This window comes from Strigops habroptila, chromosome Z (assembly GCF_004027225.2).
Source record: "Strigops habroptila isolate Jane chromosome Z, bStrHab1.2.pri, whole genome shotgun sequence".
NCBI lineage: Eukaryota > Metazoa > Chordata > Aves > Psittaciformes > Psittacidae > Strigops > Strigops habroptila.
Genome location: NC_044302.2, coordinates 63190025 through 63217808, shown reverse-complemented (window position 1 = coordinate 63217808; position 27784 = coordinate 63190025). Strand labels below are relative to the sequence as shown.

Below are 27784 nucleotides of genomic sequence, written 5' to 3'. Positions count from 1 at the left end.
ATGATTGATAGGTTTTATAAATAATTGTGGCGCTAGTTCTGGAGTAATTACCTGATCAATTAGAAATTAAGAGCTATGGTAAACAGATAATTTATTTAAATGAATTTTTTTTTTTCTTTCCTGTTATTGCAAATGTACCTGCCTTTTGAAGCACCGTCCAATGACTGATAACTTTAGCCCAGGTTAAGTCCTGTTCCACTGGGATAATGAGCAATTAACTGAATTGTGATCAAATCTTCCAAAGCTTATGCTGCATCCTGACTTGGGGCCCAGGGACCTGTGCAGACTTTTCTCCCAGTAGGGTGTCATGGAGTTTATATATAGAGCATGACAGCAACGTAAGAGCTGTCACGAGCTACTGGAAGTACAATTTGTGAAGATGGGAGTGCATAATTTTCATCTTCCACAACCTAGTTTTGGAAGGGCAATGATTAACTGTGAAAAGGAAGCTAATAGAGAAGATCTGGAAGAATTCCCACTTACGATGATGCATGTTAACGAGAGATGTGGCATTTTAAATGTGATGGAAAATATGTAACAGAGCTGAGACAAAACCCAGCATAAAGAAGCAGTGTTTCGTTATGATATTTTCTTTCACCTCCAAGATAAAACCCCCCAATTTTTACTCACTATGCTTTTAGTTCTGGGAGCAAAACGTACCAATATGCCAGCGCTCTGGCAAATTCAATACCTCTACTAGACAGGCAATATAAAACACCAATTCCGGTATAGGGAAAAGCATTTTATTTTATTCAAGTGATCATCTTTAGTGAGTTGAGCCATACTGCACAGTTTCAACTTCTGAACAAGCTTAATTAAAACTCACTTTGAAGTTTTAACAGCAGCAGGAATATTTAGCCATCCTGTTGAGATTCAGAAGGCTACAACTAGCCTTGCAAATAAAATTTGCGTGGCTGATCTCAGCTTCTGGAAATACTTAGTGTATTCCACATTAACAGCATACATATAGAATAGAGTTTAACAAACTATCTGCAGGCAACAGCTTGAGCCAAATGGCGTGCACATTTGTTTGAATGGCATAACCCAGATGAACTGTATGAATTATATAAACTGGATCTAGTATTTGTTAAGGAAAAGTCACACCTTGGTAGTTGACATCGCAGTTAGATATGAGAGTAAATCAACAGCTCTGGTGGATGCTGTGGCAGAAAAAGTAAAGAAATATCAACATTTAAAAGATCAAGTTCAGGAATTAATAAATGCCATTACTATAAAATTTCTGGGATTTCCGTTAGGAGCATGTGGCATCAAGGCAATTATAAGCCACTAGCTGGACTAGGACTCCACTTCCTGACAGGAAAAAGTCACTTGTCATTTATCAAATAGGGTGTTTTTTATATCAGTAGATATGGTACATATATCTGTAAGTGAGGCACGGCCAATTGTAAGATCTTAATTTGTATAATGAATTACAAATAAATTGATGAAAGGCAATGTTGTTGTGATTGCTTGGCCACTGCAAGCCAGAGAGTTCTGGTAGTATATAGGGACCACAATGAAAACACCACCAGTTACTGGCCTTTCCTCAGGTGGACAGGCCACCTTTAAATAACCCAAAAAAAGGAACATGTATAATTTTATGTATGTTTGATAAATAGCCAGAGATGTGAACTCATGGCTCACTGGCCTAGTGGTTAAGATTGCCAAAACAACGTTATGGTGTTACCTAACTGCTGCATATGGGCTTTCAGCACGGATGGCAGCTGGTATGTAACAAGCACCTCTACTAGGAAGCAAATTGCTATATGCCAAGAAAAGAAAAAGAGAAAAAAATTACAAAAATATCACTGGAGCTATAGAAATGCACACCAGACGAACAGAGGCACCAACACTGACCCTGTTCTCCAGTGAGATACAAAGTGCACACATGCATTAACTGACCTTGCCTCAACTCGGTAAACCAAGGCACAAGGCTGTTCTGCCATCTCTCTTGTAAGCTGAGGTAAAAAAGGCAAATCCATCCTAACTGGTGACAGACTAGAGAGGTGCAACAGGACAGTACTCTACTACAAACAGACTAGTTGCACCTGAGAGCCCAACAAAGGCCAGCTTACAATCTGCTTAATAGGCTTTGTAGAACAAGCTTCCCCTTAGAAGTCTGAGCGTGGGGGTGTAAAAAGAAAATGGATTATCACGCTTTTCCACCCACCTGGTTTGGGAAGAGCAGAGATGATTTTCTTGTGCAACACAAATGTCTGACAGACAGAAGCGCTCTACAGAGGAATAAACAGAAACCAGCTCAAAGTACAGTTTCCCTGACAACACCAATAACACTGGGAGACTGTTCATGCTCTGCTTTCTGGATCCTCCTCATTGCTCAGTTCATCTTTATCTGTGGTGAAAGTACTCAGGTCACCACAGCTCTCCAGGTGAAGCAGTCCAGGATGCTGACCGGAAGGTAACGCATGGGCATTCAATGGCATGGCTTGCTGGGTGGGTGACACCACCTTTAAAAGGGGAAAAAGAAAAAATAGATCTGTTTTCAGGCTCTTGTTCCATTAAAACAGTTTCTTACCCAACTAGGAAGAAGCTGATTGATTGTAGTACTGTCTGCTATTTTTAAAGAATAACAAAGAAAGCTAAGACTAAAACTGCTGTTTGTCAAGGAGGCATGGGAAGAGCTATCTCAATTGGGAAAAGAAGTGAGTGTTGCCTTTTTTTTCTTTTAAGCTGCAGGAGAATTATTTTACCCCAAACCATGGCGTGTCAGGTATTGCTTAACAGGAACCTACATGTTGCTTCCTGCTGAAGACACTGGACTGTAATAACCTTCAAGCCAGTACGATGAAATCCTTACGAGAATTTTATAATTTTTTTTCCAAATGTTTCTTGTGTCAAATTTGATGAGGCTTTTATTGCCTCTAGGCTGCAGGAGGAAATTTCACTTTATCTGCAAAGCCTAAACTACAAGCTTTGGTGTGTTTTGCGCAAGAACCAAAACCAAAACCAGTTGTCACAGCAAATCAATTGTACCTTCCATGAATCAACTCATCTATCCAAATGGTCTGTAAGCCACATTTATTTGACAAGGTCTGTAAGGTCTGAACCTTCTGAATACTCATTCCATGAACGTAAGCACATACTTTCTACTTTCTGCTTTTCTCCCTTTAGTGCTAGGACTTAATTTTATTCTGGGAGCCAATCATAAAAAAGTTGCTTCTAGGGGATTTACATAAAAATTTCCTTGTCAGCCTCCATTCCTTCCAGTTTACAATAGTAAATGCTTTAAAACACCTCTTTCCTCTCCACTGCCACACTCACTATAAAACACTGTCATCTTATTTACAGCTCCTGATTCTACCACAGAAGACCATCTCCTTTAGCTTGTAAACATACATGTATTCAGTCTTGTGAAAACCATCCTGGCTGTGTGGTTGATAGAGCAAAAGACATCATAGCTGCACAGCCTCTTGCACACTCCCTAAATAAAAATAAAGTACAAAAGAAAACTAATTGGGTTCGAAAACTCTGACACATAAAGCAGAGTAGCAAGCGTAAACCTATACTCACAAATGAAGGCCAACAGGTTTCCACATCACCTGATAACTACAAGTGATAAAACTACCTGCTCAAGGAAGGTGGCACTGGTGATAGCTTCTGCCATATGTTTCTCGTCTGATTTTAAAACAGACTTGATATTTTCCACCAATTCGTGTATGTCAGGGCTCATGCTGCAGGAGGATTGCTCTAGGATCCATGCCACGAGCTGTTTCGTGTCTGTGTAAGACTTGTAGTCTATCAAAGATTGGGGTCTTCCTCTCAAAGGTCTTTCTCCCAAACTATTCCGCAAGGAGACAGCAGAGAGTGGTGGTTTTATTTCAGTCTGCGTGGCAGCTTCACAGCTGGACACTGCCTCTGAAGACAAAGACCAAACAAAGCAAACAATCCACCCGGTTCACAATACTGTTATTCAGCATGTACCCACTGAGATTTCAACCCTGGTTCAGCAATGATGCAGTGCACACTGTAACTGTGCAAAATTTAAGAGTCTGGCAAGGTCATGGCAGCATGCAAGGCTTGCTCTGTAGTGTATTTACACTAGAGAAAATGCCTGTAAAATAGAGTTGTACATAGCTAGGTTGAGCGTGTATCACATGCCAAAGGGTCTGAAGGGACATTTCTGGGAAAGCTGTTTGCCAATTTATGTACATCAATTCCTTTCTCTTTTGCTTCTCTTCTGAACAGACCTGAAATGAGCCTTGAGCGTTGAGGTTAATGCACACTTATACAAAGCAGGGTAAGGAATGCTTGAAGGCTTTTTTGATCTCTCCCGAACTCTTTGTAACTTTCAGTTACTACCAGTCAAGAGGGCTACTTACAAAATATGTTACTTACAATTTACATTTATATATATATACACAAGATACATATATATACAAGTATATATATATATGAATATATACTTACAAGATAATTGCTTGTCAAGCTGGAAGAAGCTAGTAATACTACAAACTACACATTTAAATGAGGGAAAAAAAATCCCAAACAAAACCGAAAAAAACCCACAAACATAACCAAAAAAAACCCAAACCAAACCATAACCAAAAAACAACACCCAAAAAACTCCAAAAAATAACTAACAAAACATAAAAACTGCAAAACATTCAAAATTACCTTGCAAGGACTAAACTAGGGCCAAGACAGAATCAATCCCACTGTCTTTGGTCCAAATACAAATCTAATGCCTTTGGGCCAAAAATCATCATCATTTTGGCCCCGTTTAAAAAAAAAAAAAAAAAAAGGTAGATAGAAGCACAAAGGTTGTTCAGGAAGCACTTTAATGTTGGCTTTATGCCAAACTCAACGATACCAGGAGGAAATGCAAAACTTCCCAGCAAGAAGAGCACTAACTTGAAGCAACTTCCTTTGTTCTGTTGCAGCTGAGCTCCCTTTCTGCAGCACTCATGTATTAAACTTTCAGGTCCAGTGCTAAACAGACCTAGCCTCAGTTATACTGAGCCTAAAAAACCCAAATACTTCTGACTGATGGAGTCTCTCAACAGCAAAAATGCTCTGCTCCGCTTTCACGGCTATGAATAGGCTCTGTGTCATGTAACTACTGCTTCAGCAGCAGATTCTGCAGGGTACTGTGGTGTAAGCTGATAGGAGGAAAAGAAAAACACAGGATATATCAGAGACATAAAAACAGTCCACAAATTAGTAAGTGTAATCTGGATAGGTATGCTCCCAATATTCAACATAAACGGTTGTTACTAATGTGCCTCCTCCTCCCTGCTTACATTTTGTGAGCGCTAATATGCATCTGCAGCCACTATGGGGATTCCAATATCCTCTAATAAAAACTGCAAGACTCTTGACTAGCAGATTTTTAAGACTCAGCAGAATCAAGGACTCTGCAGTCACACTAGCAGTTTTCCCACAGCAACTGAATTGGATGGCTGACATACAGGTAGCTGCAACAGACTTCATCAGCTTTCCACTGTGGTTTTTCTGTGTTGAGTTTTTGGGGGGTTTTTGTTGCTGTGAGGAACAAGAAAAGGTGTGCAAATTTATAGGCTGGTACCAATTACCCAAGCTAATTTTCCTTTAAATTGCTTACACTGAAGACTGTCCTTGAAGGCTTTTAGATGCCAGTGTATGAATACACTGAGAAATCCTATTCCCTCCACCTCATGTTCCACCATGCTTCCCTCCTCCCCAAGCTAGCAATGCCTGCTACAGACCTTGTTTCTAGATGTGAAAGCCTGAAGAGCAGCAGGACCAAGGTGTTGGTTGGAGAATGTTTGACATTTGCTGTAATGTAGGTACTCTGTTGGGAGACAGTAGCTGATTTCTGCAGGTACAAGGTTCAAGGTACTAACCTTCTGACCAATGGTTTTTTAAGTACTCATTACATAAGCACTGATAGAGAAAATAGAGTCACCTTGGAGCAACCGGCAGTACAGCAAAGGGTCACTGTTCGACCGTTTCAGCAAAGGATTGAAGGCTCTTCCGCTGGCTTTGTCTGCAGGCACCCAGCTTGCGTTTGAAGGGGAACGGCTCACTCTGCTGGAAAACTCAGGAATTTCTTCAGCTGAGTAACCGGGAATCATAAAGACGAAAGAAATTCATTTAGAATAAAGCAGATCTGTAAAAGCCATTATTAGAAATCATTACTGATTTTTTTTTTTATCGCCTCCATAAATCTGTAATGATTTGGCACATAAAGTTTAAAGGCGCATGTATATGCACATATACCCACACTCGCTAGTAACACTGGTCTAAAGCCTGCTTAAACCTTGCAGAAACCTGTTCAGCCTTATGCAGCTGCAGTAGCAAAAAAATACAGCTTTGCCTAGTATCAACCTCATCTTAAACTATTTATTTGATCAGAGAGAAAGGGAGCTATAGCTTGCTTGGAGAGAAAATCAAATCCCACAGAGCCCGAACCCTCCCGCAGATCAGCTGTCATAGAAGACAAGATATGGCAGCATATAGTCAGCGGTCAATTACTGTTTGCAATTAGGTAGCTCATAGATCAGTCACCAATTCCTACAAGGGAATTAAAAATCCTGTTTCATGAGATTCTTTATCAAAATATTTTCCTGAATCCTTGTGATACATTTCATCTTTCCAGTTAATCGTCATTCCTCCTTTTCCTTAGGGTGTAGTTATGTGCTGCAATTCCTACAGCTGCCTTTTAGTGAAACAGGACAGTATTTCTCACCAAGCCTGGTTCTGTACCTCCATCTGATAGCACCTGGCATATTACAGCAAACAACGTTCTTGCTCATGCAAGACCAAAAAACCAAATTAATGTAAACAGTCTTCAGAACAAGGCAAATGTTTGTGCTGCTACTGTAATGGAAATATTCCGGAGCATTCAGGAAAATTAAGGTTTGGTTGACATGTATTTGCTGAGCATAGCACCTTATGTCCTACTCAAATGCAACCTAGAATCTTTAAAGAGAACAGTGACACAACCTATATAAAGCAGATACCAGGCTGGAAAGTCAGGAGGTAGGACCCAGCAGCAAAGCATGGCAAACCAAGAATCAGTCAGGATTAATGAATCCATTTTCAGTATAAAATTTTAACACCAGTGGAGCTGTGCCAGCAGTCAGTCTTTGAGGTACAGTGCTGCTGGTACTCTGGAGAAGTTGGAGTTTCATAACTACCAAACAGATGAATCAATTTCATGATCTTCTGATAATTCTTCATTAATATTAATGTTCCAGATGTCAGAGAGATAACTGGCTTAAGCTGCTGTGTATTGGAAATGCACATACCTAGTACGTGATGATACAGAGCAGCTGCCAACCATAACAAACTATCAGTAGGACATTGTGTGTCTTCCTACTACGGTCAGCAGGGCAAGTTCCATTTTGCTTTACAGGAGTGCTTTTGAAGTCAGTAAAAGCATTTTAGCTGGCGCAGAGAAGCTTACATCTCCTCCTGCAGCCGGCAGGCAGGAGTCCCCGAGTTCTGCCAGCAGACAGTAGTGCATAGATTAACTTCCGTTGGGAGCTACACTTAGTCAGTCCTGATGATGCCAAGGGGATCATGGCATCATACACAAATACCCTGGCACGACAGACTACCAGCATAAACTGAAAGCTCAGCTTTTATTTATAGACTGTTACTCTACATCAGCTGAGACAGCCCATGGAGTTACTCTGACACAACTCCAACACATCCCCTCATTTTGAATTTCCCTCCTGCTGTGGTTTAACCCCAGTAGGTGGCTCAGCCCCACACAGCTGCTCACTCACTCCCCCTTCAGTGGGATGGGAGAAGAATTGGAAGAGCAAAAGTGAGAGAACTCATGGGCTGAGATAAAGAGGGTTTGGGGGAGTCTAGTGGGCAGACACCAAACCACCACCAACAAAACAAACCAAAGAAAAACCAAGTGGTGCATAAGCAGTAGCACACCACCAGCTGACTGATGCCCAGCGAGTCCAAGAGCAAAGGTAACCTGAAAAACTGCTAAGTGGCACAGGACATCCTTTCGCTCAGTTGGGGTCTGCTGTCCCAGCTGTCTCCTGTCACAGAGTCTTGTCCAGCCCCAGTCTGAACACTGCAGGGGTGAGGGGGCAGAGTAAGAGACGGAGCAAGCCTCAATGCTGCGCAAGTACTGCTAAGCAACAGCTAAAACACTGGTGTGTTATGGATGCCATTTTGGTCACATATCCAAAACAGCACCATATGAGCTGCTGTGAAGAAAATGAACTCCATCTCAGCAAGGCCCAGTACACCTCCCCAAATACAAATAAAGGACGAGATATTGCTTAGCATATTTCCTTTTCTTAAATTCTTTGCTCTTAGGAATCCTTGGCATCTAGAAGAGGCAGTGTTAATACTCTTTATTCAGATTACAGGTCTTTCAATTCGGAGGGAAAAAAAAGAGAAAGAGATGGAAAGGAGAGTATAATTTATCACATGTGCTCAGGTCTGCTTACTTGCAAAGGAAGTTTTTAAATACAAAGAATACCTCAAACAATACCTCAGCATAAGTTTGGTGGTGGTGTTTAGTTTGTGTTTTCATTTTTGGTTTATGGGTTTGGGTTTGTTTTGGGTGTTTGGCTTTTTTTTTTCCTGCCTCTCCTTCACAACATCTTGCATTTTCTACAGTATTTTTTTCCAGTTTTCCATTCTCATAACTTTAAGCAGTCACCATGCAGCCTTATGTTTGATATCCTATTTTAGTTTGTGCTCAAAGTACCCAGAGATAGCAACAGCAGTTTTATCAATGATCCTTGAGAATTAAACTTTTTGCTACAACTCCTGTGGAATTTCTTTCTGGTTATCACAACTGATGAAGTACCAGAAGCACGCAAGTGCTTGTTTTCAGAAGTCTCAGGTAGACTGCCAGATTGTAAGGGAACTTAGAAAGACTTGTTATTTGTTTAAAATATTATTTAGTGTAAATTTTTTTTTCCTGCCACCACTTGGCAGGGACAATTTCAACTGATGAACTTTGAACCAAGGTTTTCCTATAACTTGAGAAGTAGGTTGGCAGAAGAGAAGCCACAGTCAAATAAAAGATTTGGGGACTTCCCTACCACCCCAACTGTGTTTACTCTCTATATTCTCGTGCTGTGAACATTGTGCAGATAGGCAGGCACACAGCCATCTGTTGCACAAAATACATTCTGCCTCATAACTGCAAGTTCAAATGAAAAGTAGAACAGGATTTCACTGGGGCTGTACTGGAAAAGCTGCCTGTGACTTACCTGGGAGCCAATAATCCTTAGCTGCAAGTGTACATCACAACAGAGATTAGGCTGAAAACAACTTGGAAGCATCTCCATCATTTTCTAAACCAATACTGAGCAAAGCTGGACGTGATATCTACACCTAGTCTACCTAATGTCCTGTATGAGTATGCATGAACTATTTACTAACTCTTCTGGTGCAAACTGAATGATAGAGTAATTCCCACATTTATCTCAACACAATCCAGCATTATTTTATCCTTTTCCTGTTTTTATCAGCAGCAAAATGTCAATAGACACTATCATGTACTCAAAACAAATCGAAGCACTGGAGCTGAACGTTATTTCTTACAACATATGGACTTGACGAATCAACAGCTATCTTGTAGACTATTAAGAAGGAAATATATCTTTCTTCTTATATCTTAAAAACAAACAACTTTTTATGTATTTTAATCATTAATTGCTGTCCTACTGCCCAAAACAATCATGATTCTGTATCTCTGGTTTGCAATATTGTAGCTGTCTTTCAAAGAAATAATGCTGCTGCTGCTAGGTTAAGTCATCTGTGTTGGGTAGAACTGACCTAGAATAAATTCTAAAATACAGTTTTTACCTTGAGAGGCTTCCGGGTCACTCGCTTCCTCCAGATCAGCAACAATTTCCATGACACGTATTTGGAGTGCACTTTCCTGGAGCAAAATAGAAAACTTCGAAAATCACAACTCACCATCTATTTTCTGGTACTTTCTAAGAACTGCAACATTCAACTTAGAGAGTAAACACTTCTGCTTAACTGCACAGTGACTATGTGATACGTGTTTAATCCTACTCCAAAACCAAGACTAGCGAGGGTCTAAAATTAATGTTCATCATCCAGGTCAGCCAATTCTATCCTGCTGTTTTCTGCGAAAAAGCACCTGTCTTCTGAAAATACCAGTGAAAAGGGATCAGTGAGCATGGCAAAACCTTGACCTAGTCCCACATGGGAGGGGAAGTAAAGCAAGGAGGCAGCACAGGGGTCCTCTAGAATAAACAGCAATGGATGTGCTCAACAGCACATTCTGCTCTTTTTCCCATGCTTGGACAGAGTTTTCCAACTGGGGAACTTCTGCACTCTAAAGGTGATTTATTAAAATCTTCAGTGAAATTTACAAGCCACATTTGTAACCACACGTGTTCTTCTGCTATTCTGAAATGTAAAGATATCTGACTTACGTTTACCATGCCCCAGTGCAACTTCACCTCTGTAGTGGAAATACAATCTACACTTTAAACTCCTGTGGGCCATACCTGCTCAGAGCTGTTCTCGCTCCACACAGCTTCATAAGGAGGAGGTGGCTCCACAGGACAGAACACTTCAACGCCCTTGATTCGTGTTCCGTAAATATGGGGCAATGGAATCGCATCAGAGCCAAGCATCCTGCAACAAACAACACAAAGAGACTCCATCAGTATGGCTGAAAAAAATCATCTGCTACTAAATTCCACTGGCTTTCCTATGCCAGCTCAGATTTTGGGATTTTTCCAATGTGTTCATCAGCGCTTCAAACATCTTTGGGCAGTACTGCATCCAGGAACCCATTTCAGTTTTACTTCACAGAGATTCAGTTTTTTTCAAGAGATTCAAATACAGGTGGTTACTCAAAATGCAACAATCTGCTCTAATTTTTCTGAGCTACTGAATTCTTAATTATAACTGAAATTGAAGAGACTTCTAATCTCATGTTTCATGTTCAGATATAGCTGCATAGAAAAAGGCAAACTCAAACTAAAGGCTATTTTTGTGATGATGCTCAACTAAGAACATTATAGTTAATCAATTCACAAAGGCTTGTATGAGCTAAATGTACCCCGTGGTTAACTTTACTTCTCAGTTTTCAAAGAGCTCTGTGAAACCTTAAATGCAGCAGAAATCCTGAAGACCTTTTGCTGTATCATCTTGCTCTTAGGAGGTAGCTCTGAGAAGGAAGAAATCAGAACAGTGCCTGGAGAAACTCTTTGGCAAATGCCAATATTGATAGCAGAAGTTGCATTACATCATTAACACTGGAACAAAGTATGGTGGTTGACAGCAGAGCTGTCAAGGGGACCTTCCCCATGCAATCTTCAGAGAAGTCTGTGGCTCAAAGCATCTCAATTCTTCTCTGCTGTTTATTCTATTTTAAATTGCTGATTTGGTACTGAGAAGGAACCTCAAGCAACACAGAGAAGTCTACATTTTGCCCTCTGGACCTATGTCAGACTTGCAGCTATCACTAGTGGATGGAATCTGTCTACAAAGAAATGTTGCACAAGAGCAAGTCCTTCCTCCCAGAGTTTAGGGCTTCTCAGGACACTGGCTGGAAGGAAAAGAGATGACTATGAAAATTAGTTTCTTGCAAGCTGAGGGAAAGGGCAAAGTGAATGGAAATGCCTATGTAAGGCTGCTTACAAAAAAAAAAAAAGAATAAAGCTTTCAAAAAAGAACTGGGAGCATTTTTGTGAAAGGCTCCTGGCAAAATAATGGGGATAATGCATGGAGAAATTTGAGGAAAAGAAAGGAAATATTTTCATAAGTAGTCATTGCTTTTTTTAATCTTAAAAATGGGGGAAATACAACACGCTACAATAGTTTTTAATTTCAGTCTATTTCATCTGTCCCTTAAAGCTTCAGAATAATTTTGGAGCATGATGGAGATTGATGCTCTGTTGGCACTACTTCTTCACATTTTTCTAGTACATTCATGCTGAGCTTACACTGCATGTAGGCCACAAAAATCATACACTTTTTAAAACTTAATTTCGTTTTTAAACATGTCTGATCCTACCCAGCTCAGTCACACCTTGAAAATTAATCTTGCATCCAAGAATTATATCATGTTAAAAACTTATTACAGAACATGCAACTAGAAAAGCATTCCCTTAAGTCTTGTAATAGAAAAGTAATTTCCAGGATGTGCATGTGTCAATCTGTTCTTTCGTTCTTAATTTCCACTCTCCCTTTTGATGCAAGAAAGTCAGTTCTTGTGTAAAGCCTGCAGCTTCTTGAAGTGATGATACAGGAAGGTAGGGAACAATCTACCACCCAGAGACTGCTCTAGACCACGCGGAGGCTCTGTACCACTGCTGGTAAGCAGGACACTGAAGGGGGAAGGCACATCCTTGGTGACCTCTTGCACACCTTCTGCTCTCATGCCTCAGCTGAACAACAGCATCAGGGTTTTGTCCTCCTGAAAACTTTAGTGTTGCAATAGCAGGAATATGTTCAGTGGTTAAGAAAAAACTGTCAGCAGCATATGGGTCCAATTTGAGAATACACAACTTGAATAAACAGATTTGCATTTTAGCAAACACTTCTAGTCTGCAAACGGTACTTCACCATGGACTGGAGTAGATTTCTAAACCCCAGGTGACTGGTTTGCTCCTCAACATGGATCACTTCTTCCCTTAAACTCACATGCCTTACAACATTTTGCATTTTATTCTTCACATGGGAACTCAACTGTAACTCTTAATGTTGTGCCAGTCCTGAAAAATAACGTCATTGCTACTTACTTATTTATGAATTAACAAGATAGAGGTAGATGTTGACCAGACATTTGTAAAGCTGGTTTGTTTTGTCTACCACTAAATAAGACAAGTATAGAAGTTTTCCCACAAACAAATGAACAAACCAATTAATTGGCTTTGTTTGCAGACCTCTGGCTCTCTGATTTAAAGGGTGGAGAACAGCTACCTGTTCCAAATATGTCCTTGGCACATGTTTTGGTCACCACAGTGTTCCCTTTCTCAAAGGGATGCATCTGTTTTGGAGTCGCCCCTGGTGCAGCTTGCAGATGGTGGTTCACCACCCTGGATGCAGTTCCTTTCATCCTTCTTTCCCACAAAGGTTTTGGATGTGGGGTCCATGGGACCTCAGCACTGAAAGGCAGGTCACGAGCGAAGCACAGTGCTCAGGATAGAGTTTGGGAGGGGAGGGAAAAGTGTGAGATGAGGAGGCTGACTGGGGGAAGGCCAGTTCCCATCCCGTCCACTCTGCTGGATCCAGACTGGGGTGAGTCATATTTCCTTATCTGCCAAGAACGGATATTGAGTCTTGTCTGTTGCTTTCACTTCTGCGCTGCTGCATAACTACCCTGAGCACCTTGAAACAAGTAGCCTGTCTTCAGAAAGAAGCCACCATCACTCATTCGTCATTATCAACAACTTTTAACGCAGTCACAAGCAAGGTAGCTATCCAATATTAGACCACAGAAGCCTTAAATACTGTTCGGCAGCCCTTATTGTGCTGAAAATAGACAAAGAGAAGGGAAGGAGATAACCATCTAGAATGACATGCCATACAAAGAACGACAGCCCCATTTTAAAGCAGGGGAACTGTGACAAACATATTTCAGTAAATACCTAATCTTCCAAGGGATCATTACACACACAGCATTCTGTTCTCGTAACTAGCTTCAACCAAGACTCACATTGGGGGTTTTTAGTAATGCCTGGAAATCAAGCCCAGTCTTTGGCATTTTAGATGATTCCTGTGAAATATTATATTTTCTAGGTAATTCCAGGATCTGTAATTACCTCTACAAGCGCCATAGCATCTTCAAAGTCATACATACCATTCCTGATGAAACAGTGAAACAAACTAAACCGTCCTGCACACTGCAAAAATCAGGATTTTTAAAGAGTAGAGCGATAGTCTGCTTGAGTATTGTGATATTCTGTGTATAAACATTGTATGTTCACAACAGAATAATGCAGCCTTACCTGAGTCATAAACTAATAAACAAAGCTAACCTGTAAGTTACCAGGAAGAGTGTAAAACCACCAGTAGAATGAACAATAACGAAACCCAAAAGTCATCACCAAACTGCAAGTAATATAGATACTAGTAAGTCCTAGTAGAGCAAAATAACAGAGTTGATGCCTAACGGACAAGCTACACGATTTTTAGCCCTATTGTTCTTCAAAACAACACAAACAAAACACCGACCAAATTTACATTTTAATTTTTGATCAGACTAACTATACTGAAGAAGGCATCCTTCTGCAACTTAAAGATTTTCTGCATGTTTTCTTACAAGAAAATTCATACAGCTGTTATTTTAATCTCCTCCAAATACTTCTTATCCTTTGAATTGAAGGAAAAAAAGGCGGGGGAGGGATGTAGGGGACAAGCAGAGATCACCATGATTTGTGACTAGCCTTTTCAATATGTGAACTCATCCTCCTCGTGCACTCTCACTCCTCCTCCATTCCACAGCTGCCACTGTGGAGGAGCCCTGCAGTAACACCAGGTGCAAACCCTGCCTGACAGCTCAAAGCTGAGAACCACGATAAGAATAGTGATTACCCGCCCTGGCAGTACCATCAAAACATACCCTTCAATCAGCCCTAATTGCCAAAGAGTGAGAAGGAGAATCACTGTGGCAGGAAGGTCTGTGGGGGGTCAGGCTGCCATTCAGGGGTCTCTCACACAAGCGTTGCCAAGAGATTGCTCCTGGCTTTCTATCACTGCCCTGACAGCATCATAAAAGTTTTCAGCCATGTCAAATCATGATATTTCTCTCACCCAGAAACAGTTCCTACAGAATCTAAAGTGAAAATCACAAAATTATGCCCTTCAACAACACTGTATTTATACTGTCTCTTAAAAGGTTTTTAATTCCCCCTGTCCACAAGGTCACCAACCTTTTTCAGTGAATAACAGAGAAAATGGTCTTTAAAAAAATAAAGAAAAAGAAAAGAAATAAGATTATGCAATGTTTCCAAAGACACTAAAAGAAAGGAAGAGTGGTTTTTACCTGCAAGTCACTTGTGGAGTATAAGAATTAAAAGTTGAAAAATAGGAGGGAGGTGGCACAGGTGGGACAAAATCATCAGGATCCAAAACATGATCTTGGTCTTCAACCTGAGATTCATCCTAATCAAACAAAACTTCTGTTAAAAACCTTCCAAGATGCAAAATATTGCTGAACTGTGCAATTTAGTAATACTGTTAGTACTACTGTTTATAGCAGACAACACCTTGTCCGTACTTACTATGCAGGATCTTGTTGCAAAATTCTGTAAGTAACGCAGGGTAGCTGCTACCAAGCAAACTGTGGTGGTGAAAGCATTCAGGGCACAAAGAGCAAAGAGAACTTTCTGAAGAACATGAAGATTATGGATATTAAAAGATTAAATCAAGGTATTTGTAAAAGTACTAATTATAATAAGCCAAAACAAAAACACGCAGAGAAAACACAAAGATAATCATGACAATTACTTCTTAGGAACATATGTGATGAAGTCTTCAGGACAGGTAATTTCCAAGATCAGAGTAATTTGCAAAAGTTTGTTTTGTCCTATTGTGTATCCCACCAGGGAGATCAAGAAGGGTTTAATACCACTCAGAAGTGATTTATAGTCCATCTATTAATCCAAGAATTACAACCTTTCTCTTAACCTTTCTGTGGGAAATCCAGTTGTGAGACAATCACCATTAAAGAAACGCCAAAGCGCTTTTATTTTTAAGATGGTGCTGTTTGGAAGTTGTATTTTAACAGTGTGTAAGCCAAGAAAGGCTGAGACGATCAAAAGACCAGTGAAGGCATCAAATTTACACCATATTTACTCATGCAATCTTGTCTGAATTCAGCTGTAGTTTTGGTTGCATAAAACACAGAAAGGACAAGAATTGCATATTGGATTAGCAATGCACTGGTCAAAACACAGAGATGAGGCAAAAAAACCTGTTGCAGGCTAAAAAGCTTCTGACCAGTGTGGAAGGCCAGAAAAAACCCAGAATTTTTCACTGCAGTAAACACTGCAGTCACGTCAGCACTGCACTGTCACACAAGTGTGGATATTATCACAGCAGTCATGTTAAACAGTGTGTGTTGGGTACCTTGAGAAGAAGATGAGAAGCACTGCATGACTTCAGGTGGTATAGCTTCAACACAGCTTCTTCTTCTGTGCATTTAGTGAGATGAAATTCTTCACAGCAGAAACAAATCTTGTTTTCACCCATATCCACCTTTGAAAACACAAAACTCCACTTTTTAATTTCTAATCTGTTTTAAGCAACATTTTTACCTGTGCAATATAGAGCCCACGTGTTTAACTATACCTCTGACTGCAAAGCAGACTGGGAATACAAGCTTGTAAAACTTCCATATGCCAATAATTCACACATAATAAAGCTATATTATGCATACTTCTTATTTGAAAAGAAGCATTACTGATAAGCTCAAGACATTTAAATCCAGCTCAATCAAAGTTGCACTGCTTACTAAGCAATTTTAGTATCCATGCTTCTTCAAACACATAGCAGTTTGGAAATTCTTTCTTTGACTGACATTTAAATCACTGTATAGGGAGTGATTCATGAGTATGTTTTGCATCTCTGCAGATAGAATGAAACCTACAACTATAATTTCAACCCAGGCAAATCAGTAATAGTTCTATCTGTACACCACTATTATTTGTAACTTTCAAATTCATGTTGTCATCTTAGTTTTCAAGCAGAAATTCAATGTTTCTGTATCTAGATATAACTAGGTCAAATTGTCAAAACCGTCGAACTCTGGAGAGTTACAGTGTCAGAGGTCTTCCACCTGCATAAACCACTCTACAGAATAATTTGTGATTTCAGGAATGCCTTTCAGCTGTACCCTATACTTCCAACATCAGAGGGCTCCAAAATTCGTGAAACGTTTTAATCATCTTGTCTGGAGTAACATTAACAGTTCTCAATGGGGCTTTCTTACATTGATACCGGGTGAAACTCCATTGCCAAGTGCTTGTAAACTTGGACTCTCACTGCGTCTACTCGCATGGTAAGGAAACAACAATAGCTTTCCTGAATAGTTTCAAGCAATAAATGAATGAAAACTAACATTCAAAAATCTTTCCATTAACCTTTACAGTCCTTCAAGCCTTTACACACAATCATCTTTCTCACCAACTAACCCTGTATCTTTCAATTTTAACTATTCCACAGATTCTCGTTCATAGACATTCTTCTACTTCTTATGACACCCATATGAGAAAAATCTTTTGCATTCTGTCCTTTCTTTTGCAGATTGCTTCTTCCTCAAGTAGAAGTGTTATGAAAAGCTAGTATGATTTGATCTAACTTACTTTTTTCTTCACAGTTCTTGCTATAAGTTATTAACACTAATTGACCTCACCAGGTGAGGCAAACCAGGAAAAAGAATCCCACACAGCTCACCAGTACCCACTCAGGCTTTTTTCAATAGTTTATCTTTTCTATCTTACAACAAAAATCCTTTATGCTTGTCTTAAATGACTATGATATTTAAGATATACATGTAAATCAGTATGGCTGCTCACCAAATCGCATCTGGGTACACTGGACACAAACTGAATGCCTTGACATCCTAATATAAATCCAGCCAGGTTCAGCAGAACACAGGAGACAGACAGCACAATAAATAGGTTATCCTGTAACAGCAAAACACAGTTAACGGCAGTGGAACAGGATCACAAACCCAACTCAAGGAACCTCTGGCAGTGCAAATCCCACTCCCAAACTGAAGCTGGGAACAACACTCCTTTTCAAAACTCTGTGTGACTTCAGTGCCCCAGGGTGTCTTATCTTAACCTGGTCGATGATTACTCCAAACACTTTTGTCTTCTCTCTCTCCTTATTCTGCACTAATAAAAACAGTAACTGCAGTAATAAGATATATAGAATCATAGAATCAACTAGATTGGAAAAGACCTTTAAGATCATCAAGCCCAACCATTACACATGCAACTATTGAAAAGTACCTAAATGTTCTTCTGGAGTGCAAAGTATGACTTGGAAGCTATCCAGCTTCCACTGTATGTCATATCCTTCCACTGAATTTACCTCTCAACACATTTAGATCAGTAAGAAACATCTCAAGATGATATTCATTACGCACAGAATTTCCAAAACTATTTTGCAGCACACATAGATGAAAAATATTTGCCCCAGTATAGTGAGGACAGAGATGCTTAAAAAACCTTGGTTCTATGATTTTATTTTCCCCTGGCTACTAAAACCAGAACACCTCCATTCATAAATTGGACAATACCTTCAGTTGTATAAGCCATCTGAAAGACTAGCACTGGCAGGAGTAATAGAGTACTTGAAAAAGGACAAGCAGAAGCAGCAGATAAAATGAAGTCCTTCTTTCACGTATGCCCTACAATCTAATCTGTGCTTACATGAGGCTTGGGATATGGATTTTAAGCATATGTAAGAACTTCTCCTGTCCCATGTCATACATGCAACATTTTTTCTGTACTTAAGGAGAGAGTACTGTGAGTAAGACTACTATTTTAGAGACAAATAAAAATAGCAAATTCCTCTCCTGACATGTTTAAATTTTAAGCACTCAATCCCACAAAGCAACTATCAGGTCTTTGATGTCAAAAAGATCCTTGTTAATAACAGTCTGCTCACTTAGATGGCTCTGTATCAAAATGGTCTAAATTAAAAATGCAGGAGATGACAAAAACCTGAGGAAGAAAAGAAACTCATGAGGGACACGGGCTCAGCTCTGCTCCAGATAGCTTTACAGCGGATCCAGCTACAAGGACTTCCTAAACACACACAATTGCTTTCCAAACTAGCTGACGTATCATGGTTAACTACCTGGGAAGCTGGACCAAAAATAAATCAGAGCTGTTGCATGAATTATGATCCTGTTTACTCAGGTTCAGGGAAAAATAATCACCCCTGAATGGACAAGAGCCAACGAGCATTACTGTGCAAGCTCATTCCTTAAATTACAACATCTCATTACTAGTAGGCTTTACAGAAGTTTGACTATAACATTATCACATAAGGTGGGTTTTAACCTCAAAAAAACCCAATAATTAAAGTAGCTATTAGTACTTCTCTGAAGAGGCTTGGGACTATTTTGTGTTTGACATACTGAGAACAATCAATACTAAGAGGAACAGTATTTTCTCCTAGCTTTATAAATATAAAATGACAGATAAGAGGTTTTTAATGTTAGTAAGCACTTTGAGTGCCATTTGTTTTTCTGTACAGAGAATTTGATCTTTTTTTTGATATTAACTCCTTGCTCAGTACTCAGAAGAATCAATACCATTTCTTGTGCTTTTATCTAAATTATCTCAGTTACCCTTTTGATTAAAACTATGTTGTGAAAAATAAAATTGGTAGCCACAGGTATTTCATACAAGGAAAGTTTCTCCTTTGGTACAGAAGCTGCAATAGAAACAATCCAATATAGAGCTACATAAAAAGTTCTTATAAAATCCGAACTTCTTATGTAATGGTCAACAAAATCTTGAATAAAAATAACAGATTTTTCTAAAGAAACACGTTAAACTCAAATAACAAAGAAGAAAAGGAGCTTTATTGTAAATATGCAAAAGAAGGGTTATAATTTCTACATTTATGTTCTAAGAAATTCTACCATACCATTTTACCAAAAATGTAGTCTTGATCTGTTTTTTATTACATATATAGTCTATCTTTGACTGCATAACCTAGTATTCAGACAATCCCATTGAAAAGGCAAAGCTAAAAATAATTCTTCTACATACAATCTAAAACACCACCATGACCTGAAACATAAAATACACACTACATATCCAATAGTGGACAAGAGAATATATTATATTTTAATGTCAAGAGAAAAAAATCCTTTTTCTTCCTGGTCCATCACTGATCAGTATTTTCACAGAACCACTGAAGTTGGAAGGGACCTCTTGAGGCCATCTAGTCCAGTTCCTTGCTCAAGCAGGGTCATCTACAGCAGGCTGCCAAAGACCATGTCCAGTTGGTTTTCAGTATCTCTACAGATGGATACTCCATAAACTCTCTGGGTCACCTACACCGGTTTTTGCCTATCCTCACAGTAAAACAATTGGGGTTTTGTGTTCACATGGAATTTCCTATTTTTTTCAGTTGTTCCTATAGCTTCTTGTCCTGCCAGTGGGCACTGCTTTCAAAGGTCTACTCCCTTTTCTTTATTCCCTCCCACCAGCTATTTGTAGAGATGGAGAAGATTCCCTCTGAGCCTTCTCTTCTACAGGCTGAACACCCCCAGCTCCCTCAGCCTCTCCTCAGATGAGAGATGCTCCAGCCCTTTCATTATCTTGTTGGCCCTTCACTGGACTTGCTCCAGTATGTCCATGTCTCTCTTGTAGTGGGGAGCCCAGAGCTGGACACAGCACTCCTGGTGTGGCCTCACCAGTGCTGCAGGCAGGGGAAGGATCACCTCCCTCAACCTGCTCGCAAGTCTCCTACTAGTACAGCCAAGGACACCATTAGCTTTCCCTGCAAGAAGAGCACTTTGCTGCCTCACAGAATCATACAATCATTTAGGTTCAAAAAGACCTTTAAGATCATCAAGTCCAACCAATAACCTAGCACTGCGAAGTCCACAACTAAACCATGGTCAGTTTGCTGTCCACCAAGATCCACACGTTCTTTCCTGTAGAGCTGCTTTCCAGCAAGTTGTTCCCAAGTGTGTACTGGGGTAATTTACCTGCACTGGCAGGACTTTGCATTTGCCCTTGCCAAACTTCATGAGATTTCTTTCAGCCCATTTATCCAGCCTATCCAGGTCCCTCTGAAGGGCAACATTTCGTGTATCAGCCATTTGACCCAGTTTTGTATCACTGTGAATTTGCTGAGTGCACTCTGTCCCATTGTACAGACTATTCATTAAGACCTTAAGCAGCATGGGCCCCAGCATCCACCCCTAGGGCACAAAACTCTCGACTGACCTCTGGCTGGGCTTTCTGCCAGTGATCAAAACTTTCTGGGACCAGTTGTTCAGTCAGTTTTCAATCCACCTCACTGTCTACTTATCTAACATGTACTCTGTCAGCTTATTTTACGAGCTATATTGTCCTGCAGATGCAAATTTGAACATCTTCTCCATCACTACTCACCTACAAGTAAAACCAGGTGTTGCACTTTATCTCAGTGAAAGAAGATCCCACCCACAGGTAAACGAGGAGAGAAGTACTCCTCAACTTATAATAAACAGGCAAAGGCAATCATGCTATTTTAAAAGCCAAACAGAGGTAACTAGTCTAACTGCAGTGACAAAAATGGAACAACTCAAATTATGGCTATAGTTTGGCTCACAGCCCTCATCTTCTGAGCACTAGATGCACATGGACTGTGAACAGCTGCAGAAAGTCTTGAGGAACATTTATATGAAATAAACTATAGGAAAGCAAAGTGTATTCTAATGTCAGATACAGTATTTACTAATGTCTTGTATGGATAGTCTCTTCTAGGTAAAAAAACATCATACACTTTGAGGACTTCGCAGCAGCATAAACTTGCATGCTAAGGCTCTGATGCTATCATTCATTCTGCATGGATAGACTGCTTGTTGTCCTGCTGCTGCCATTGAAGCTGATATCTAATGCCAGAGATAAATTGCTTTCGCTTTAATATGCATAAACAGGAGTAATGCCCAAGCAGGAACTTAAGTAAATGAAAGAAAAAACATTTGCTCCATAATCATCAACTCATATCTGTTTACATCCTATGTATATACTTGCCTTCTAGGAAAAGGCAAGTCAATGCATTATTTTCCATATACACAGCAGCAAGCAATAACTAAGCATTAATTACGGCACCTTACAAATCTTCTGTCAGTTGTGAGTGCTATTTATTGTACCATATGAAGACCTGCACTTCAACCATCAACAACAAAAAAACCCCACACAAAACTAAAAGACAAACCATTTAATTGAATTAAAAAGTCACATACTTTTAAATAGTGCATTAAAACACACCATATGAATGAGAGAGAAGCTTTTTCAGCATAAAAATCAATGATTAAAAAATCAGAAGAGAACTGACTTTGACCTGATTATAGAGGTTAAAAGCCTCTCTAAAGGCTTTTCACAGTCTCACACTTAAAAGCATATTTCTTTTTATTTGCTTAGACTGACTTTAAAACCTTTGCATGAACACCATTTGTTGATTTAATGGTGAAGTCCTGCACGTGAGCCAAGATGTTAACATTGAGTTATTTTACTTCTAAAAATCCAGACAAACAGGGCTGTTACAGTAATTCTCACCAAAGGCAAATGACTTTGCTTATTATGATGCACATGGATAGAAAGAGATGATTTCTTTTTTTTTATTATTTTTTTTTTCAGGATTAGGGTCATGATATGCATGTTCACAGTGTTTTATATTGCTACTAGCAGGGCTAAAATTTAGGATCGTCACTTCACTAGCACCAGCATTTTAGTCTAAACATTAAATTTTAGTTAAATTGATGAAAATTAGTCAAGGTGCAGATACCAAGAAGGCCGTGGCTAGCCCTGAAAATCTTTATTTTAAAGGTGCTGGAACATATTTTTCGTCTGATTAAATTCTTCAATTAAATAAAAGGTAGGCTATAAATTTATTCTTCAAAAATTTCCAAGGTTTTAAATAAATACTGGAATTCCATCAACTTCTCTGTTTTCCAACGAAGAGCTATATTTTTTTGTCATAAGACCAAAAATATTAACACTTTTTGAATTTTACAGTTTTAGATTTAGTTATGAATGTCATAACTCTAAGTCACAGCTGTATAAGGAGTCTTATTGCTTACGTATTTAGGAAACTTGCTTTTACAACTCATACAACTCCTTATAACTCCCAAGAGAAAATGTTCAAGTTACTAGAGGGTAGTTCTATTAGAAATTTAGCCCAAAATAAATATACTTCAGAACCTAACAACCCGTACTTGATAGACCGTAGGTAGTTTAATGCATGATTTCCTTCATCTCACGAAATGTTTAATGCTGATTTCCTTTTCTGCACATAGAATAGAGTATTTCAGTTCCAAGGGGCCTATAACAATTATCTAGTCCAACCGTCTGACCAATTCAGGGCTGACTAAAAGTTAAAGCATGTTGTTAAGGGCATCGTTCAAATGCCTTTTAAACACTGACAGGCTTGGGGCATTGACTACCTCTCTAGGAAGTCTGTTTCAGGGTATGCCCACTCTTTTGTGGGCATAAATGTTTCTCAGTGTCAAGTCTGATCTAATCTGGCTTCCAAAAAACCTATAAAACATACACAAATGAATAAATAAATAAACGAACAAATAAATAAATAAATACAGCTTCATAGACACACATAATCATAGAATAACTGGCTGCAAGGGAGCTCAGGAAGAAAACTCTAGTGTATCCTCCTGCTCAAAGCAGAGTCAGCTATGAGATCACAGCAGGCTGCTCAGGGCTTTAATCAGTCTCATCTCAAACTTGCCCATCTGCTGCAGGACATCACTGGGCAATCTGCTCCAGCACTCGAACGTCCTACAGATCATCTGATATAAATGAAAGGATCAGGAAGAGTTTGGTGCTTTCATATTTAAGTAAAACCAGGAAGGGCCCATAAAGTTCAGTCAAAGGAGAATGAGAAAAAATGAAAGAGCAACAACAGGCAAAAGGGAATTACATCAACAATATGCTGCAGAAACAGCACAGAACACAGGCAATATAGAAACAAGGAGCAGCGTGCAAGCCTTAGGCATTTTGAGACAGATGGCATTTACATTTATTTTCATGAAAATATGGTCCTTCCAGATTGGGAGCCCCAGACACCAAGCTCGTCTTTCTATCCAAAGAACTGGTAAAAAACTTGCTTTGCTCTGCCTGTGCTAACCAATGCACCACTGAGAAACAGCAATTCATCCACAGCTCACACATCTGATCCTCGGTACTCCACACCAGGCAGATCCTGAGGAAGCACTGCATAAAAATAAAACAACTGCTTTGGGCTGGAAAACGTCTTCAGAAGTGACAGTGTGGGGGGGTAAAATTAAATCCACTTCAAAACATTTTTTTTAATCCCAACTCCGAGACATTGAGAGTCACGCAGCTTCTGATTTCACTTACAAGTGGAAACAGCTTACACACTCCACACATCAGTTTACTTCTCTCAGAGTATTGTAATGTCAACTGTATTTGAAACACTAACTAATAAATACAAAACCTGGATACTTTTTGTGAGATAGCAATGCTTAGGTTAGCTCTTAAACCTGCTGTCGGACACTAAAACAGTACAACTAAGCTAAGCTTTAAAACCAGTTCCCCTCTTTAAGCTTAAGTAGCACCATCTTACAGAGCTACTTTACGCTAAACCAGCATTTTCTTATACCTACACAAGCACAAAAAAATGCTCTGTAAACAACATTAATACTTCTTCCAGACATGGTCCAGTCTTGCCCTTAATGGGTACTCCATCCATGCAGGAAATAATATGGCCTTTCAGGGGCTTTGACTCCTCTTTTAATAATTACGGTTTTACCGTTTTAAAAAAGACACTCAGCTGTATAGTCTATCTTTTCAAGGAGAAAGAAATGATGTTTGTTTGGTTTTTTGTTTTTTAACCACTGATTATTAAATCATCTTCTCATAGTTTCCTTACAACAAGTTTTAATCCATGCTTACCAAATGCATTATCGGCCTCTTCCATGTTGTTAGGCCTAAGATTCCAGATAAGATTACCTACAACATAAAAAAAAGTAGCATCACCAAGAAGCGAACAACTGTTCACAAAATGCCGTTTATGTGGTATTTATCACTGCTCTGATGAGGTGTACTTTGGAACACTACGACAACACCAGGAAGGTGTGAAGATCTGCTTTAAAGCCTGTGCTGATGAGGTTCTTCATTCCTAAAAGCATCCTGTGAAATAACACAAATTTTAATCTGCTGGGTTTTTTTGGGTTTTTTTCCTCCCAGAAAATGTCCGTGGGACAAGAAGTTATGCAGGCAACAATGACCTCAACAATTCCCTAAAAAATTACTTCCAGCCAACTGAGTACTTGTGTTCTGCAAATCTAAAAACTGGCTATTTCTTCTCCTCACTTGGTTACCACTCCATCACTTCAGAGGCAGCACCTGCCTCTTACCGTGAGCTTACTCTGGCCCTCTCCCGACCATTTTGGTGAACTAACTTCCAGAGTAGGAACCCTACCAAAATTGACAGACAAGCACCAAAACCATTTCCCTGAACTAACTTGCAATTTAGTCGGATGAATGTGAGTATTGGCACAAGGAAGGAGAAGTAATAGCACCCCCTTCTGCAGGAGCAGTTGTTAGACCAAACTTGTTGAATCACAGAACTGAACCCTATGACTCTTTACCTTAGAGGGCAAAACAATAATGGAAAGAGAAGTAATTGCTGTAGAACTGAAGCAAACAGTGTACTCAAACACTCTCTCATAGTAAGGATGGTAACCCTTATAAAGAAAGGCAAATCGGTTTTTCAGCAGGTCTCACAAATAAGCGGGTATACTTTAAATCTATGGGACTTTGTGACTAAAACAATCCATGCCAAATTCCCACCTAAAAAGAAACAAGAAGGCTAGATCAAACAGTTGATTGCCTATTAGCATTTTTAATAAATCCCTTCTGCAACTTCATTCACTTGCCATGATCAATCTGATCCAGCGTAATGTGCATATATGAATTGGCCAAAACACCTACTGATACCATCAGTAGTGTTGCAAAACCACATACGTAACTCTGCAGTTTCATAACAAATTAATTTTGAATTCTTTGAGTGCAAAATAGTCATATGATTTTATAACAAAGCACATCAATACTGATGTGAATTGCTGTTTTGTCTTAAGGACAACATGACCTCTTTCTTTACGTTTGTTAAAGCTTTAAGATACAAAAAGAAAGTATTTCTCACAGGTTTCCTCTTCTGCACTTAACCAGTGCATCATAACCAGCATGCTGCATCTGAAAAAAAAGTAATCCAAACCAAACCAAGCAAAACAGACACATCCTCAATTCCAGCTTGTAACTGCCTCTACGTTTCAAGGTTGCTTCTGGGCTAAAAGTTTCACTCACACTGTTACACCCAAAAGGCATTTTTGGCAACTTTTCCAAATGGCCATATTATTGTGTCAGAGCTAGCATTAAAAACGTGAACACCTCCTTCATAATTAATGAGAGCAAATACTTCTATTTTACACATGACATTTTAAAACATTTTAAAAGCACAAGCATGGTTCTTTGTGCAGAGTTCAAAGAAAATCCATAGCTTACATATATTTAAACTTGTTTAATCTAGGGTAGGAAAAAGAAGATGAAAAGCCATAGGAGACACACCAAACATACACATTTGAATGATCTGTGTTCACCTCTCCTTCCCATCCCTGTCCCCCCTCCTCCCAGTGTAGGCTGTCTATACTCTCAGGTACCAGACTTACATTTATACACGCGAATAGGAACTGCTTGATCCCCAACCACAGACCATTGAGCGCTTTTCCACTGGCTGCGAACAACACTGGAAGCACAATTTAAATGTTCAGACCGAGGGACAGGCTGATGCTGTTCGCACGAGCAGAAGAAGCAGAGCATGCCAGCCACAGAACATGACTTGCTTCGTGCTCAAGAGCCCTCAAACTGAGAACAATCTATCCAATTCTCTCCTACTCGTATAAACTTCTGCTTACTCCTGCCTGGCTTCTGCAATTCAAACTATTATATAGTCTGTATTTACAAATGTGCAGTTAAAAGCAGGGCTCGACAGGAGGTGGAATAACTTCTCTCACTTCTCTTTACAAAACTCTTATAAACCCACCCCTGTTGGTTTTGGTTTTTTTTCCAGGAACACCGCTATTTTAGCTCGCTCTCACTAGAGTAATGGCATACAAGGCACAAAAGCAATATACAACCTCCACATACACCACAACTTGAGAAAATCCTGTTTCTGATTGCGTGTAATAATTAAGTTGTGTATAGTTGTCCTGTGGGGATCATGCTCTCATGCTGGTAAAACCGTCAGCACAAGCGTAGCTGCTCGTGATTTCCAAGTGGGAGGAAGCCGGCGCCCTGCTCCACAGGAGCTCACGGGAGCACGCGTTACCCGGTACCAGGCGGCAGCTCCGTCTCGGAGGTCCCGCGCACTCTGAGCCCAACGCCGGCACGGCCTGTGCGGGTGTCCCAGCGGCTGGCGGCCGCAGGCATCGGCTCGGGCTCCGCCACGGCGACTTACCGAAGAGCCGACCCAAAAGGGACAGGCGTTCTTCACCTGCGGGGCGCTGCTCAGTGACAGCGCTCCGAAGTTCAGCGCCACCAGAGAGCAGCCCAGGACGACCTGCAGCAGCCCCAGCCACAGCAGCGGTCGCGCCGGCAGCAAGTTGACGCCCGGGGCCGGCGCGACGGAGCGGGCAGCCGGGAGCTGGTTGCGGTGTGGCGACACGTTGGGGCGGCAGCCGCGGGAGCGGAAAGGCGGCAGCGACAGGTCGGCGGCTGCGGCGGACAGCGAGCCCGCTGCCGTGCCGGTGGCGCCGTCCGCCGCCGCCTGGGGTAGCGCCGTGAGCCCCGGGACGGGGCAGCAGGAGCCCGGCACCACCACCGGCAGCGACATGAGGGGCGGCGGCGGCTTCTTGCGGGCGGCCGCTGCGGACGCTGGGCCGGGTCGTGCCAGGCCGGGCGGGGCCCCGCTGCTGCTCCTGTGGCAGCGCACCCGGGCGCAGACTTCCTGTGGCGCTGCTCTCCCCTTGCCTGTTCACTCCAACAGAGTGGACGACGCCGCGCCTGCCCCGGCCGCAGCCTTTCCGCCCCCCCGCCCGCCCGCCCTCTCCCTCGGCCGCCCCCCCGGCCGACGGTGCATCAAGCACCCTGTA

The 27784-nt window shown here is 40.6% G+C and overlaps 1 protein-coding gene across 1 annotated transcript; it reads right to left on the bottom strand.

Annotated features, from left to right (window-relative positions):
- Positions 1-730: 730 nt before the first annotated feature.
- FAM189A2 (family with sequence similarity 189 member A2) lies at positions 731-27525 on the bottom strand. The gene is given in 12 exon segments (XM_030512765.1): positions 731-2338; positions 2340-2468; positions 3587-3876; positions 5906-6055; positions 9793-9868; positions 10470-10599; positions 14960-15078; positions 15198-15302; positions 16045-16173; positions 17493-17603; positions 24588-24644; positions 27151-27525. Coding segments are annotated over 12 exon segments (1749 nt in total). The 3' UTR covers positions 731-2260.
- Positions 27526-27784: the final 259 nt, after the last annotated feature.